Source organism: Eubalaena glacialis, chromosome 15 (assembly GCF_028564815.1).
Source record: "Eubalaena glacialis isolate mEubGla1 chromosome 15, mEubGla1.1.hap2.+ XY, whole genome shotgun sequence".
Classification (NCBI taxonomy): Eukaryota; Metazoa; Chordata; class Mammalia; order Artiodactyla; family Balaenidae; genus Eubalaena; species Eubalaena glacialis.
The window spans coordinates 72,806,579-72,823,495 of NC_083730.1; the positions used below are offsets into that span (position 1 = coordinate 72,806,579).

A 16,917-nucleotide genomic window follows, 5' to 3' on the forward strand; every position below is an offset into this window, starting at 1 on the left:
CCAGGTCTTGGTAGCTCATGGGACCCCTTCAACCACACAGGGCTTCAGCATGTGACACATACACACCAAACCCTGCCATACCACTGGGCTCTGCCCCACAGACACACTCAGGTGCCCACCATGCTCCCTTGGGGTCCCCCAATCCCCACCAGTCACCCCACACACACCAGGGCCCCGCCAGTCAGCACCACTGAGGCTGATTAACAAAAACACATCAAATTCTTTTACTTCTGAAGTCTCCCCTTTAAGGGGAGCCAGAAAATAGAACATTCTTTTTTGGAGGGAAGGGGATTTAATTTAAAAAACCAAAAACCAAAAACCAAAAACCAAAAAACTATAATTAGTCAAATACTGATCTCAGGCCCTGTGTGCGGTGGGCCCAGTCCTTGACTGGTTGCACCCCTGCAGCAGCCCCGCCTCACCCCAGGGGCTGGGGTGGCACCAGGAGGGCCGCGGGGGGAGGCCAGCGGGCCCCTGCCCAGCCCTCCTCCACGGGCGGGCGTCACCACTGCAGGAAGTCCCGGATGAGCTTCCAGAGCTTGGTGACCCACAGGTTGACGCCCAGGTCCATCAGGTACTGGATCTCGGGCGTGAGCATGCGCCGACAGAGCTGCGCGTGCCGCCGCCCAATGCTCTTCTTGAGGTTATAGCCCAGGATGGATTTGGTGCCCAGTGGCTGCCAGGGCTGCATGGCCGAGTCCTGGATGGCGGTGGCGTCCACCGCGTGGCCGCCGTCGATGCAGATGCGGCGCATGCGCTCGTTGGCGCGCCGCAGGGCGGCCACCTCGCGGGCCATGCGCTCGCGCCCAAAGGCCTCCACCTTGCGCCAGAAGCTGGCGTTGAAGTGGCGGTAGAGGCGGGCGTCCAGCACGTTCCAGGCCGTGGCGCGCCGGTACAGCTCGCCGGAGAGGCGTGGCACCGCCGAGGCGCGGCGGGCATTGAGCTTGAAGTAGAGCACGTCCTCCAGCTCCCAGCACAGCAGGTCCTTGAGCAGCACCAGCGACTCGTCGAAATACTCCTGCAGGAGCACGAGGTGGAAGCGGCGCTCCACCTCCAGGATGTGCTCCTGCACCTGCGGGCTGCGGGGGTCCAGGTCGCTGTCGTAGCCCAGGTCGAAGAAGAGCAGGTTGCGGAGGTAGTGGGCGTTGTAGCCGTGGGGGTCGTAGTAGCGGTCTGGGTCCTGCAGGAACTCGGCCAGCTTGTCGCGGCCCGAGAGTTTCCACGTGAAGGGCACCACGGAGCCGAAGTAGTGGAAGGAGGACTCGAAGAGGCGGGCGGGGTCGCGGAGCACAGTGATGAAGGTGGCATTGGGCGGCACCAGGCCCCGGACCTCGTCGTAGTGGAAGCGCATGTGGTTGCAGATGATGTTGAAGCAGGCCCCGGGCCGGTAGTCCTGCACCAGGCTGCGTGCGAAAAAGGCCGGGTAGTCGAAGTCGTTGCGGCCGTTGGGGAAGGCGAACTTGAGACCGTGCTTCTGGCCGAAGCGGAACAGGATGTTGAGCAGCGTGCTGCTGGCCGTCTTGTGCGTCTTCATGAACACGATGTCGCGCCTCGGCTGGCAGCCTCCCGCTGAGCCGTTGGCCGGGGTCGGTGCCTCTGGCTCACTCAGGGCCGGGGAGCAGGGTGCTGTGCCCTCGGGGGTCCTGCCGGCGATGGAGTGGTGGCAGAGCCTCAGGACTTAGCACCCCAGGCCCCGCTACCCCAGGTCTAGAGAGCAGGCTGCTGGGGGTGGGGTGTGTGGCAGGGGAGCCCAGGGACCAGATGGGCCTGCGTTCAGGCTGCAAGGCCTAGGTCAGTTGTTTGGCTTCTCTGGCCTTACTTTCCTCATCTGTGAAACGGGGACAATAAGCCTGTTCATGGTGTTGCTGTGAGGACAATAACACGTCTCATTCATGGCCACTGTGAAGTACATTTATCATGAATTAGCATTAGGTAGGACCACGTGAAACTTTGCAGGCCGAAAATGGTCAGTTATTAGCAGTTTCCTCTAGTTCAACTTAATACCTCCAATTAAGGGCACAGGCTGTGCTGTGGCCTGGGTAGAACAGCCCCGTGGGGAGGTGGGGTGGACTCATGGTTAGGAGCCAGGCTTGGAGGCAGACAGACCCCAGTTTGAATCCAGGCCTGTGCCAGCTGTGTGCTCTTGGACAGGTCCTCCCCACCTCCTGGCCCCATTGGAGCCCACTGTGCTGATGGTGTTATTTGATTCTTATGCTCCATGTCAGGCTCTGTTACTATACCCACTTCACAGATGAGGACACTGAGGCCTAGGGTTCCACAGGGTGTTCTGCTCTCAGTGGGATTTCTGCCTGGCACAGCATGATGCAGGGCACAGGTTGGCCACCCAGGGGGTAACCGTGATCACGGGGGCAGGAGCCAACCCTCCCCCACCCCCAGCCCTCGGCTGCCCAGCAGGGCCACTCACGTGGAGGCCAGGCCAGTGTGCAGTGGGGGGACGGCGTAGGAGTACAGCAGTAGCAGGAAGCTGGTGAAGAGTGCTCCCAGCACCAGCCCCTTGGCCATGGACTCCCAGCGCTTCTTTTGCGGCAGCGGCATCTCAGACACCTGTGGGGAGTACAGGGCAGGGAAAGCGTTAGGGGGCTGGCCCCAGGGAGCCCCCACCACCATCTCAGGCCTGGCTGGCTTGAGAGGCAGCCTTCAACATTGGGACCTGCCTTTGCCAGCTCTGTGGCCCCCCAGCAGGTCCAGACAGGGACAGAGAGACACTGGGCTGCAGATGGACCCGCTGGGCAAAGCCAATGCAAAGAGAGGCTAGGGAGTGTGGCAGGGAGAAGCTTCTGCTGCCTGGTTCGGTTTTAACTTTTAAGCTGAGTGGTGGGTACGTGGGTGTTCATTAGTTTATTTTTTACACCTTTTGGGGCTTCATAATGAAATCATGTTCTAGGTAAAAAGGAAAAGAAGAGCCTTTCCCAGTGCTCTGTCCCCCCAGGCCTGGGGCCAGGTTTGTCTACAGGGAGGGGCCTGGGCCTGAATCCCTCACCTTTCAGAAGGCCCAGCCAGCCCACCTGTCCGCCGTGCCACTCTTCCCAGCTGCCCAGTGAGGGGCCAAGGCTCCTCATCTCTCCTTACTGGCCCCCGTGCCCATGGGGTCTGTAGGGGAGCCAGATGGAGAAACTGAGGCTCAGAGCGAGGAAGGAGAGGGCTCAGATCACACAGCCGGCCCGGCCTCTGCCCACACGCCCATCTTTTCTCCAACTGCCGGCAGGCAGGGTTAACTGGATAAGTATGAATTTCAGATAAACAACAAATAGGGACTTCCCTGGTGGCTCAGTGGTTAAGAATCCGCCTGCCAATGCAGGGGACACGGGTTCAAGCCCTGGTCCGGGAAGATCCCACATGCCGCAGAGCAACTAAGCCCGTGTTCCATACCTACTGAGCCTGCGCTCTAGAGCCCGGGAGCCACAACTACTGAGCCCATGTGCCACAACTACTGAAGCCCGCGTGCCTGGAGCCCATGCTCCGCAACAAGAGAAGCCACCGCAATGAGAAGCCCGCGCACCGCAATGAAGAATAGCCCCTCCTCATGCAACTAGAGAAAGCCCGCGTGCAGCAACAAAGACCCAACACAGCCAAAGATAAATAAATAAATAAAAATTTTAAAAAACCCCACAACAAATAAAACTTTTTTTAGTATACACGTGTCCCAAATATTGCCAGGGATATAGTTATACTAAAAATTATTCAATATGTCTCTGAATATCAAATTTAACTAGATGTCCTGGTTTTTTTGTTTGTTTTCAGTTTGGGGGGTAGTAGGTTTTAGGTCTAACTGTGGTGACCCTGTCGGCAGGGGGCTGAGGCCTGAGCTGTAATGGGGGCAGTTCAGGCTAAGCCATGCGGGGTCCAGGAGAGAGCTGGGACTTGGGGGCCTTCCCACTGCCCCTTAGCTGCAAAGCCAAGGTCCAAAACTTTCCACTGCTGCTGTGGTGCATGCTGCACTAGGCCCTGGGCCCCAGAGGCCAAGAGAGATCACGCATGCTGCCCTGTGATCACACGCATGGCACGTCACCACTGACCCTGTGGCCAGAGGTCAGTCAGTCAGCCTGGAGGAGGACCCCATGTAATTCCCCCTGGAAAAGTGACCGGAGGCACGCACAAACCTTTCCCAGAGAATGGGTACTCCAGGTCTGCCTGACCAGTCCCTGAGTTTTCCACTTCTCATCTACAAAGTTGTCCTCACAGGAAATGACGTGAAGAAGAAATTTGCAGAGGAAGGAACTATATAAGAGGGAATTTGGCTTCCCTGGTGACAATGACATATCTCTGTTCACTCTTAGATGGGCAAGGTGGACAGGGTCAAGGGTGGACGAGAGTGTGAGAGCGTTTCCGGTACTCCTATCAAAGGAGGAAGGTACAAGCTCTTCCAATTCCAACTATTCTGCAAAAACACTTGGGCAAAGTCACCCATGCAAGGGTGTTCATGGCGGTTTGGTCAGAAAAAAGTTAGAAACAACCTCAGTGTCCATCAGCAGGGCACCTGTTCCACAAACCAAGGCCCCTTCCTAGATGGAGGCATCTGTACCTGCTGAACAAAAAAAAAAAAGGAAAAGAAAAAGAAAAGGTGGAGCTGAGTGGACTGGCTCGAAAATACACCATGATCTACTAATGTGGAAAAAGAAAGTTCTGGAACACTATGCCCCCAAATCCATATAGGCAATAGGTAAATATACATAGGCCCAGAAAGAAACCACTGGAGGGGCATATTCTAAGTTTTAACAGTGGTATTCTCTGCGTAGCTGGGGGAGGGGTATAAAAGGTAATCGCTTTCTATATTATGCATTTCTGTAAGGGTTGCATTTTTTTTAAGGAGCACGTATTACTTTTAATCAGAAAAAGGCAATAACATGTATTTACTATATTTAAGTAATAGATAAAGCTTGCGAGGTGGGGAAAGTCAGCTAGCGAAGGTCTGGTCACGAAGAGGCCTCAGGAGAGGGGAGGGGCCAACCTGGAAGCCCCGGGCCTGTGTTTCAATCACAGGAACCCCTTGGAGCCTCAGTTTCTCATCTGTTAAGTGGGGAAGCTGGCAGTGCTGGCTTTTCCTGAGATGGGGCTGGCAAAACGACTAGCGCATAGTTATCGCTCAAAGAGCATGGGGACCTGCTCCGGGTTCCTGTCTTTGTCGCCCTCAGGGTGGGCTCCCCCTGAACAAGGAGTGGCTGCCCCCCACCCCAACCAAGCACAAACCTGCCCCCTGCCTCAAGTGACCCCACCAGCCTCCTGTTCCTCAGGGGTCCCAGCAAATATCAGGACAGAGCCCTGGGCCAGGCCAGAGCCTCAGATGTGAGCCCCAACCCTGAGTGGGGCCCTGGGCCTCGGTTTCTCTGACTTTAAAACGGGGAGGGGTTCGGATTGCTGCCCTCTAAAAAACCCCGGGGCCCACCCCTGCCCCAGGAGCCCCACTCACCAGGGCACTTTCCAGAACTCTGGGAGGCAGCTGGCAAGGCTCTGTGTGCAGGTCAGGCAGCAGGGGGCAGACCAGCCTCCCAGGACCACCAATCAGGCTCTGCCTGGCCCCGCCCAGGACCGCCCCCTTGACCCCCATCACTGCTTCCCTCATTCGTTTGTTCATTCCCCCACTTTGGCTTCCTCAAAACCAGCCGGGCCCTGCCCTGCTAGGTGCCGGGCCCTGGGCCCTTTCCACCCTCTGGTTTCACTTTTGAGCCCTGTTACGAGCCAGGCCCTGGGATGGGGTCTCCTCCAGAGCATCTCACTGACTCCACCCAGCTATCCTGGGAGGCAGACCCCACTGTCACACCCAGTTTGCAAATGGGGAAACCGAGGCTCTGGGAGGTGACGTGACTTGCCCAGGGTCGCAAGGCAGTGGGCAGGGCTGGGATTCGAGTTCAGGTCTGTTGGCCTGCAATGTGCATATCCCCGTTTGTCCATGGCGGCCTCTGCCTGGCATGTCCCAGGCCCAGCCCAAGCCCGTGGGAAGGAGGGTGTGCACAGCTGGATGTTCCATCACAGAAGGCTGAGGCTTGCAGGCAGCTGACGGTCCCAGGTCTAAGTCCATGGGATACCAAGGACAATCTCAGCCTGGCCCGAGCCTCACGGCCTGTAGCCTGGAAGACAGTGCAGCAGGGAGGCTGAGGCTCAGAAACAGCAGAGCCACCATCAAGGTCACACAGTGCAGCAGTAGCAAAGACAGGGCCATAACCTGAGTCTCCTTCCTCTGCTATGGTGGTGACAGTCCCCGGCACTCAGGGCAGACCATACCCCCTCCCTAGCCCACCCTATCTATTCCTCTCCTTCTGGGTTACCCTAGCCACATCACCCTCCATCTGTGCCAATGGCTGGCTCCAGGCCAGGCCCAGCAATCCTCCTGTTTGGCTGGACCAGCACACTCCAGGGAACAAAGGAGAAACAGGACTCATCCCCCACAGCATGCACACGGGGAAACCGAGCCCGGGATGGTGAACCTTCTGGCCTAGAGCATCACCACCAGGCAGGCCTCAGTCCCAGGGTGTCCTGCTCCCCCCAGGGGCCCGTGCGCGGGGCAGAGGAAGACACACTCACCCCCGGCTGTGTCTGGATGCCCCTTTCCTCTCCCTGACTGAGCCACATCTGACTCCCAGGCTGCCTCTGCGGTCACTGGGAAACAGGAACGCTCCAATGACACCCAGGAGTGTGCTGGCTGGCTCCCTCATGCTCTAGTGGGTGTGAATATTCATGAGTTCCCTCCCCGGGGAGAGCAGGTGGCATGTCCCTGTACCCTGCAGGTGCTGCCCTGGCCCTCTGCCCCCTGGGTGGTCCCCAACCCTCTCTGGATCTCAGCAGCCAGGCAGCTCCTTCATCCAAGGGCTCAGCAAGGTCCCTGGCGTCCTTGGGCCAAGGACAAGCAGCCGCAGAGCCCTGCAGAGAGCCTGGGACCGGCTTGAAGGCCACGGGAGGGACAGGGAGGCAGGTGAGTTTGGGGAAGCTAATTTCTCCTCCAATCACATCCCATTTAAGTCTCACAGCTACCCTATGAGTCAAGTACCACTGTTAGCCACTCCCCAGGTAAAGATACCAAGGCTCAGAGAGGTGAACTCACCTGTCCAAGGTCACACAGTTAGCAAAGAGCAGACAGAACCAGAGTCAAAACAGGGACTTAACAAATTCTAGGGCTTAAAGATGCCAAGACACAACCTGAGACCAAGGTTTGTCTAAAATCTGTGAGAGCCCAGAGAGCAAGCAACTCAACCTGGAAGGCCCCCTGGAGGAAGAGTACCTGACCAGGGCTGGGAGGATGAGTCTGATGAGATTCCACCTCTCTGACCTCCAAATCCTTCATCAAAGAAGTACAGTACGGAATCCTGCCTGTCCTGCCTCCACCCTGTGTGAGGGATGGTGGCACAGGACACCCTGGACCAGCCTTGAGGGATTTGGGCCGATCGGAGATGCTGATCCTTCCCAAGGTCTCCGTAGAAAGAGGCAGTTCTATGGGCCAGAGGCCCTCGGGCTCAGCCCAGGCACTGGAATCTCTCGCATCCTGTTCTTAGCTGGGTTCAGGTCTGTTCTCGCTCAGCCTTGCCCATGGACAGAGGGTGCCCAGAAAAGCCCCCCGCATCCTTCCGTCAGCAATGATGCCCAGAGCCCCCAGCATGGCCCACGCGTGGGGCTCTAGGGACCCAGGTATCACCACCAGTTATTAATAATCACTACTGTGACGGTCATTTATCCCACATCGAGCACTTTCATAGGACGAGCAGCTGCCAGTGCCTCCCAAGGAGCACCAGGCGTCTGACAGTGTGCTCTGAATGCTCCTTCCCCCAAAGCCCCACCCCGCCGGGGAGCAGCCTGGCAAGCACCCACAAAACAGGGGAGGCCCAGAGTCCTGATCTCCCTGAGCGCTGAACCAGGTCCAGGGCATGGGATAGAGATGTTTTATCTTTTCTGGGCTGAGCTAGCTTGAAGACGGATGCATGGGAGAAAGTCGGGGCAGAGCTGGCATCAAATAGCAGACATGCTGGTTTATGAGCGTGGACCCTGGACCACAGTCCAGTCCTGTGCTCAGGACTTCCCATGCATCATGCACCCTCATAATCTTTGCGGGGAGTCCTTTAGATCCCCCACTTTATTGTAGATGAGGAAGCTGAGGCACAAGGAGGGGAAGTGACAAGCCCAATGTCACACAGGGGTAAGAACCTCGTCCATGTAGGAGTGGAGTGAAAGCTTTTGAGCAAGAGGTGAGATCGTGGGAGGAGTGGGAAGCTAGTAAAGAAGAGCCACGTAAATATTTTATTGACACACATACATATCTGTAACAGTAATATATAGTTTTGAAAAAATTAAACATTGAAAGTTTCATATTTCTAAATACTGTTTTTGTCATAGTGGATCAAGGCCAACAATAAGGAAGAATCTGTTTGTTGCTTCTGCTCTTAATATTTCTATTTGGAATTTGATCACTTCCTTTTCTCTTTGATAACAACCCTACTCTAGTAGCCAATGTATACATTGCATTGTATACATTTTATTCAATTAATTTGATTCAACTGATTTTCATACAGTTCTTTATTAGCTGGCCTTTGGGGTTAGACTTCCACAAGCACTAATGGTACAAAAACTTCATTTTAGAATGGCAAATGATCATCTAATAAGAGTTTTGCTAGGAAAATTATTTGAGGAATGCTAGAGGATGCCTAAGGAACATTCTGATCCAGTGACGCTCAAAGTAAGAAGCGGAATATAAGATAAACTGGCAAAGATAGAGGGAAATTTCAGTGTAGCATAACATAGGCTTTTACTTTTTTATTATATATTCATTTACATCCAGAAAAACGAAGATGAAATTCTAAAGGTGCAAATGCATACTAATCCTATTGTCAACACCAATTAATTTTGTATGCAATTTTTGTTCCAGAAATTTACATTTCCTCTCCCATAAAATTAGTCTAGAGGCTGGACAAGTTACTAGTAACTAGTTTTTCAATTATGATAAGTGACCCATAGCCTAAAACTGGCTATAATACAGACATAACACTCTGAACAGCTTCCTATACACAACCAGTTGTAAGGCTTTGTACAGATATGCCTTACCATCCTACAGACATTCAGTTTTAAAATGTAAATGGTACAGGATATTGATAAACCAATTAGTGCTGATGCAGAGCAAATTCCTCTTTTATCTCAATTACAACATGGTAATAGTTCAAGAGAGTTTAAATCTGAGACAAGGGCAACTCAATAAAACAACAGCATCTTGACACGGCAAAGAGGAAAATGTGACTCAATTACTGTTTTAAAAAATATCTCAAGAACTTTGGCTCTTTTCATTGCTTTTATCAAAAGCTATGATATAAAACACTACTCTGATTTTTTACATATTTAGTAAGCAGTTTGGGGAAGTATGAAGAAAACACCTCAATAAAAGCATTTTCTAAAGTAAAAAGTGTTTGGGATTAGAAGATGCAAACTATTATATATAGAATGGATAAACAACAAGGTCCTACTGTATAGCACAGGGAACTATATTCAATATCCTGTAATAAACCATAATGGAAAAAGAATATGAAAGGAAGATATATATATATATATATATATATATGTATAACTGAATCACTTTGCTGTACACCAGAAACTCACACGACATTGTAAATCAACTATACTTCAATAAAATAAATTTAAAAAAAGAAAAGAAGAGCCACATGAAGCCAAGCTTTCCAGAGTGGGAGCGCTGATTGCAGAACCTGCGCCTCCAGCCCTGCCAGAGGGGTCTCTTCCCCCAGTGTCAGTGATGTCGGCTCCGGCTGGTTCTGCCCCCACCGGAAAAAAATTGTTGTAATTATAAAAGCAGCACACGCTCAATGAAAAGAAGTTCAGACAATTACAGAAAAATATAAAGAGGACAGTGAAAAGAGCTCCATCCCCAGAGGGCAGCACCCTTAAAGCTTCGGCACAAGCCTCCTCACATTTTTTCTGTCTATCCATAGAGGCAATAGGAGGGGTCTCTGTTGGGGAGCACATTTTGTTTTTTTCACATATCAATAGACTGTGGACATCATTTTGTGATCACAATGAGTTTTAAACTGATCTGTTCTGCAGGTATTTACTGAGCACCTGCACTGTGCCCAGCACTGGGGTGCATCATGCCCGGTGCACGGAGCTCGGGCTCTCAGTGCTGGACGTGAGAGAGGAGCAAGCTGACAGCTGCGGATGCTGTGATAGAGGACACACTGGCAGGGCTTCCTGGAGCACAGAGAAAACACCTGATCCAGCCTGGAGGCGGGAGGAGCGTGGCCAGGGAGACTTGCTGGGCTAGGGGGCCCCAGCGGCAGAAGCTACAGTGTGTTTTCCAATTTCCAAAGGCAGTTAGTTCCCTTTCTCCCTGGGTACATGGCTAAACTACATTTCCCATCCTCCCTTGCAGTTCAGTGTCCTCATGTGACTGAATTCTGGCCAGTGGAATATGAGCAGAATGAGAGCTGATGAGGTTAAGTGGTCAGATCTTCTCTGCGGTCTCCTTTCCCACTTGCTGGATGAATGCGGGGGGTCTCTAAGGATCTGGAGGTGGGCGGGGCCATGAGATGGGAGGAACCTGGGTCTCTGCATCCCTGCTCACCAAACACCTGATTGGATTCAGGAAAATGACAACTAAACTGCCATTGTGTTAAGCCTTTTAAAACTTGGGGCTTATCTGTTACAACAGCTAGCATTAACTAACGCACCTGTTACCCTAGAATAAGCAGGCAAAGAGAAAAGCATGTGCAAAGGCCCAGGGCAATTGAAAAACTAACAAATATTCAACCTGGCTGGGAGTGTCCAGTACGTGTGCATGTCAGAGGTTGGGTGGGCAAAGGAGATTAGCAGTACAGCCAGAAAGGGGGCAGGGGCAGGCAGGACATTCAGGGCCTCAGGAAACATGCTAAGGAATCTGGCTTGGATCCTGTCAGCAGTGGGGAGCCCTGGGAGGGTCTTCAGAAGAAGAGTGAGGAGATGGGCTTCCCATCAGGCTGCCGTATAGAGAATGAACTGTAGGGGTGGGAAGGAGCGGGAGAAGCAGGCACACCTAGATGGTGGCTGTTACAGCTGTCCAGGTGTGAAGGGACCTGGACCAAGGAGAAGTCTGGGAACGGATGGGAATCATCTGTAGGTCATGGCATGGACAGCATTTGGTGGGTGACAGGGTGTGGAGAAGGGGAAGAAAGAATCCCTGCTGGGGTGACTGGCTGGCTGGGAGTGGAGCTAGTTCCTGAGTTAGGGGAGGCTTTGAGAGGGGCAAGTTTAGTATTGGGGTTAGAGGGACAGGGTCGGTTTCAGTTTAGGACACATTGAATCTGGGGGATGTGTGGGATGCCCGTAGAATGTGCAAAGAGCAGGAGGAGCCCCTGCTTAGAGCACAAGAGATCTCGGGGGAGAGAGGTTGGGGGCCATGGGCACAGAGGTGGGAATTGAGGCCAGAGGAGGAGACAGAGTCACCAGGGAAAGGGTGAGGAAGGAGAAGACCCCTGCACTTATGGGAACAGGGAGGGAAAGAGCCCCCCAAGGAGATAAAGGGCCTCCAAAGACATCGGCTGCAGAACATTCTGTGGAACCACTGCTCCTGTGAACCATTCCCTGACTGATGGGCATCCCTGCTGTTTGTTCAGTGTGCACACATAGGAACAGGGCTCTGGCAGAGAAGGTGGTGGAGTGAGGGTGTCCTAGGGCTGTTTCCTGTGGCTGGAAGGGAATCTTACGGGGACAATGGAGGAGACTTTAAGAATAGAGCAGAAAGACTCTCCCTACAGTGCTTAGAATGCATATTTAACAGCAACTGTTATAGCTCTAAAAGTGCCCGTCCTCAGACCCAGCACTTCTACCTGTGGGAATTTGTTCAAAGAAGAAAATCTAACAAGAGATCTGAGACGGAGCACAAAGATGTTCACTGTAGTATTATTTAGCGAAGGGGAAAAATAGAAACAACCTAAGTGTCCAACAAGAGGGGATGGTTAAAAATATGTGACATTCATCCAAATGGTCTAATATGTCCTCATTAAAATGATGCCCATAATATATAATGAAGTAAAAAAACACATATATACACACATATATGTACACACATACACACACATAAATATATACTTACACACATATAATTCTGTTTTACAAAGAGTCTGTATTACTTTGGAAAAAATTAAAATTAAAAATAACAACATTTCTATTTTGAAAAATTGCAGTCTGGCTGGAGGAGGAGGGAACCGTGGCTAGTCTGAACCATGCCCCACCTTGTTGTGTGACCACGGCGGGCATGCTGCCCTCTCTGAACCTCAGTGTCCTAAAATGGGGAAGAGAGAGCAAGGGTCTGGGACAAAGCAGAAGCTGGAAAGTGTGAGCTGCACAGTTGAAGGTGCAGATGGAGAGGTTGGCCCTCCATCCAGGAGTGCTGGGGGACTGACTTGCAAGAATCTGGAAGCTTCCTCCCTCTGAGACCCTCTGGAGGGGGTGCTGGAGTACAGATGGGGAGGATCTCCCGAGGGGCACTTGTCAAGGAGCCCTGACATCTTGCTCCTACTGCCCCCTTGGCTGGGGGAATGGCTGCAGCTGGGTACCGGGCCTGGCAGCGGATTAAGAAAAATTGTTGATTTTGCGGGGTCAATCACCTATTTCCACGGTTCCAAATGGCAACCACACAGACATGCTTAGTGTCACCTGCTAGCTCATGTGACGGCGGGGAGACCGAGGCTCAGAACTACGAGCAAGCCCACAGGTCTTGCCTCGCTGCTTTGTCCAGGCAAAATCACCACCCCTCATGATGGCAGATTTGAGTCGCCCCAAAGTAGCTCTAACTGAAGAGTGGCAAAACACACGTTAAGCAAGTAGTCAGTCCCTTCTTTATTAGCTTCAAAATCACCGAGAACCCCTCAGGTGAGTATGTGAGAGTTGGTAGTATCATTCTCCGTAACTTCTAGCATGACTGAAATGTTTTTTAAAGGGATGTCATGCACTTGTTTGCATAAAAATATGTAAAATATAAAGGTTTTTAAAAAGGTGCTGAGCACTTGCTATGCACAATGCCCTGGATCTGCCCGCCCGCCTCGCTAATCCTGGAGAGGTTTGCCTATAAATCCCAGCTCCCCAGCTGGGCGACCTTGGGCAGGTGACCTCCCCTCTCTGAGCCTTGGTTTCCTAACAAATGGGGATACTTCAACCTTCTCATGGGTTTGCTGTGAGGATCAAACGGGATGAGGCATAAGGAGCCCTCTGCACATACCTCGGGTTATTATCATGACCCTTCTAGATCCACCTGGCAGGAGAGGCAGGACCCGCCAGTACCATCTCCTGGAGGGCCACCCTCCCCATCCAAGCACCCATACTTCCCATGCTCCAGACCCAAGGTCCCTGACTCCCAGATTTCACATCTGAGAAAATCAAGGCACAGAGAGGGAAGGACTTGCCTAGGGTCCCATGGCAAGTCTGGGCACCACTGGGATCAGATCTGGGGGTGCCCAAGCCACACCCCATCTCTGCCCTGGGGCTGGCAGGTAGGAAAGCATGTTTCTTCTGGAACCCCACTTCCTCTGAACCATCACTCCTCACCTGGCTATTCCCTGACCCCAGCCCGCTGACCCCCATGGGCGCTCTGCTCCATCCTGCCCTCCCTGTCTGGAGTAAGACAGGGCTCCTAAACAGGGATGGTCCATATTCCTTGCTCAGTCTGAGGGAAGCAAGAAGCCCTTCACAAGCCTGTTGCCATGCCTGGAATTCCAACATCTGTGTATCGTTCTCCCAGGTTAATCATTGCCTCTTTCACCAGGGTGACACAATTAGTCCCTTAAAGCCTAGAGGGAAGGACACACTCCTCCCTTGCTGGACTGGACCCATGCCCTCAAATATCAGACCCACGCGCATCAGACAAGGGGATGCACAGGAGCAGGCGTGCTTCTTTGTCCACAGGGATTCCTTCAGGCAGGGCTCTGCCCAAGTGAGAAGCAGGGAGGAAGCAGTCCGAGGTGGCAGCTGGGAACAGGGCTCCGTTGTCTCTGCTCCCAGGGTAGCAGCCTGCCCACCCCCCGAGTGTCAGGCAGAGCTGGGAGCTAGGGAGGCAAGGGGGGAGGGGTCCTGAGCTGGGGGCTGGGGGCAGCCATGGAAGGTCTAAGAGGCTAGGACCCCAGAAGGGCAGACAGATCTTGAGCAAGGCTGGGGCCCTGAAATGGGGACTCGGGCAAGTTACTGAATTTGGAGTCAGTTTAGCCACATTTGAACTATGTGACCTTGGGCAAGTCACCGAATCCCCCTGAACATTAGTTTCTAACATTGTTACTAACCCCTTGGATAATAGGGTTAGTAACAATGCCTCCTCTGAGGGGCAAGGGACAATGCAGCAGCATATGGGCTGCTCCAGCTCAGGCCTGCCCATGGCCTTACCCTCTCTGGGCCTTAGGTCACCCTCTTTGTAAAGGCAGAGGTTGGATTCTCCCAACTGCACTGTCCTGAGGATTTCCATGGCACCTGTCACCGGGGCAACCCAGGGGATCAGGTGTCAGGCCTGCAGCCCTCTCTCCCTCCCTCCCACTGGTGTGGGTTACTGCAGCCAGATGTGTGCCCATCACCTCTCCTGCTCTAGGCAGGTGGGAGGGGGTCCCCGCTGGGAAGGAACCACAGCCTTGCTCTGTAATGTTACCAAAGCACCTTGGCTTGGCACCAACGGGCGCAGGCCAAGCTGGACCCCCTTTCTGAGCACTGGTCCAGGGAACAAGGGAACTGTTGGGTTACCTACGGGGCCATTCCTGGATACCAGAGTTCATCCCACTCCCACAAGCCCTTCCTTGGTGGCCTTGCCCCCTAAGTGGTAGAGGACAGGGCCTTCCCCAGGCAGAGGGGATCCATCTTTTACCCTGATGCCCAGCCCCTGCTCTGACGGCCCCTCTTCTGGGGAGGGCTGGTGGGAAGAGGGAAGATCCCTGCCCCTCCTCCCCCAGGGCTCTGGCACCATGTCCAAGATTAATGATTAATGAACTCCCAGTTCCAGCCCAGCTCCAGCCCCACCCGCCCCAAGTCCAGGGACTGGGTAAACCCTGGAAATGGGACCCTGGGGAAGAAACCAAGGGCCAGGCGAGCACCAACCTGCGCCCCCGCCCCCCAACCCCAGGCCCCAGTCTTCCCACCCTCTGTCAGCCAGGACAGGTGCGTGGACCCTGAAGCGGTAGTGCAGCACTCCCTCACCACTCAGCTCTAGAGTCTGGCGCGCGCAGCCCCAGTTCCGGGCGTGGGCAGCGCGGGCCTGGACCCCAGGGGGTAGACTGAGGCAGGGCGCAATCTGGTGATGGGTGCTGGGCCCCCAGGACGTACCTTGTCCCCGTCCTTCTCGGCCTTGGCGTGCAGGCTCGGCCCCGGGCCGCGCCGCCCGGGCGCTTACTAAGGCGGCGGGGCGTACCCGCCGGGTCCCCCAGCTCGGCCGGGCCTGGACCATGCTCCCGCCCCCGCCGCCGCCGCACCCTCTCCGGCCAGGTGCTGCCGCCAGCCTGGCCCGGCCCCCAACCCCCCCCCACCCCGGCGCCGCGGCCAATGGGCGCCCCGGGCCCCAGCCCCCTCCCCTCCCCTCCGCGCCCGCCCGGGTCGCACAGAAGCCGCATTCAGCGCGCCGGGGCGCAACATCGCGCCCCCGCCGCTGGCCCAACAAGGCGCGTTTGTCTCGGATGTGCCAACGGGGCCATTGTCCTGCCGTCGGACCCTGAGGCTCGGCCGAGCTCCCAGCTCTGTAGAGGATTCGAGGGTGCCTGGGAAACGGGGTGGCGTGGTGATGGTGAGGGCAGCCCAGCTCTGGGAAAAAGGAGGAGGCTACACTAGCTGCTTAACTTTATTCAGTGTTAGATATGGCCTCTGGCTCTAGAGTCAGTGCAAACTGGGGACACATTTTTGGCATCTGAAACGTGGATGAGAGGATTAGGGGCGGTCATACCACTGGGAGGTCTCAGCTGACGCCCCCCTCTCCAAGGTGCCCATCACTGAGCACAGTGCCATCAGGATGCAGGTGCCGCATTCAGGATCTGACTCTTTCCAGTCCCAGGCTTCCCTCCTTCACCCCAGAGGAGCAGGCCCAAGGATGGGGATTAGTGCCTGCCTGGAGCTGAGAATGCTCAGCTCCAGCTGTGGGCAGTGCAAAACCAGCTGGCCACCCAGTGGGGCATAAGCCATGTCAGAGCCCCACTGCCCCCGCCATTACTGGGCGACTCCGGAATGGGGAAAATTCCACATCAGCATGACTGCCAGGGATTTTTCCGTATCTTTTTTTTTTCCTATTTTTGGCCGCGTTGGGTTTTCATTGCTGCGCGCAGGCTTTCTCTAGTTGCGGTGAGCAGGGGCTACCCTTCATTGCAGTGGGCGGACTTCTCATTACGGTGGCTTCTAACGGAGCACGGGCTCTAGGCACGCGGGCTCCAGTAGTTGTGGCATGAGGGCTCAATAGTTGTGGCTCGTGGGCTCTAGAGCGCAGGCTCAGTAGTTGTGGCGCACAGGCTCAGTTGCTCCGCAGCATGTGGGATCTTCCCGGACCAGGGCTCGAACCCTTGTCCCCCTGCATTGGCAGGCAGATCCTTAACCACTGCGCCACCAGGAAAGTCCAGGATTTTTCCGTAACTGATGGGCCCGCTCTCCGGCCTTGCCCTGGCACCCCTGCCATGGCCCTGGGATGTACATGCACCCAGGTAGGACCAAGTTATCCCCTAGGGCTGCCGACTTTGGCTCCAGAGGCCCTGACCCTGTCCCTGACTCTAGAAGACCACCCCCCACACACACCATGAAGAATGTCAGAGTGGAACATAATCTCTCTCTGACACCCACAGCACACCCATGGCGAGGCCCAGTGAGACAGGAGCCCTAGGTTCTCCACTCCCTCAGCCAGAGAGCCTGCCCAAGCTCTTGCCTTCCCCCTGCACAGGCTGGGTCTGAAGACACTGCCCCAAAGACTTCTATAGAGCCTGGGCACTTCTA

At 54.4% G+C, this 16,917-nt stretch overlaps 1 protein-coding gene across 1 annotated transcript; it reads right to left on the reverse strand.

The window, feature by feature from the left end:
- Positions 1-286: 286 nt before the first annotated feature.
- GAL3ST1 (galactose-3-O-sulfotransferase 1) lies at positions 287-15,422 on the reverse strand. Its single transcript, XM_061169974.1, has 3 exons — positions 15,277-15,422; positions 2,426-2,565; positions 287-1,643 (listed from the first exon to the last, which is right to left on the reverse strand). The coding sequence occupies exons 2-3, from the start codon at positions 2,554-2,556 to the stop codon at positions 503-505; spliced, it is 1,272 nt and encodes a 423-aa protein (XP_061025957.1). The 5' UTR covers positions 2,557-2,565; positions 15,277-15,422; the 3' UTR covers positions 287-502.
- Positions 15,423-16,917: the final 1,495 nt, after the last annotated feature.

Excerpts from the sequence above, each read along its gene's own strand:
- GAL3ST1 (XM_061169974.1), bottom strand. The coding sequence starts at position 2,556 with ATGCCGCTGCCGCAAAAGAAGCGCTGGGAGTCCATGGCCAAGGGGCTG. Across the intron at positions 1,644-2,425 it reads CACACTGGCCTGGCCTCCAC|GACCCCCGAGGGCACAGCAC; the intron begins GTGAGTGGCCCT and ends CATCGCCGGCAG.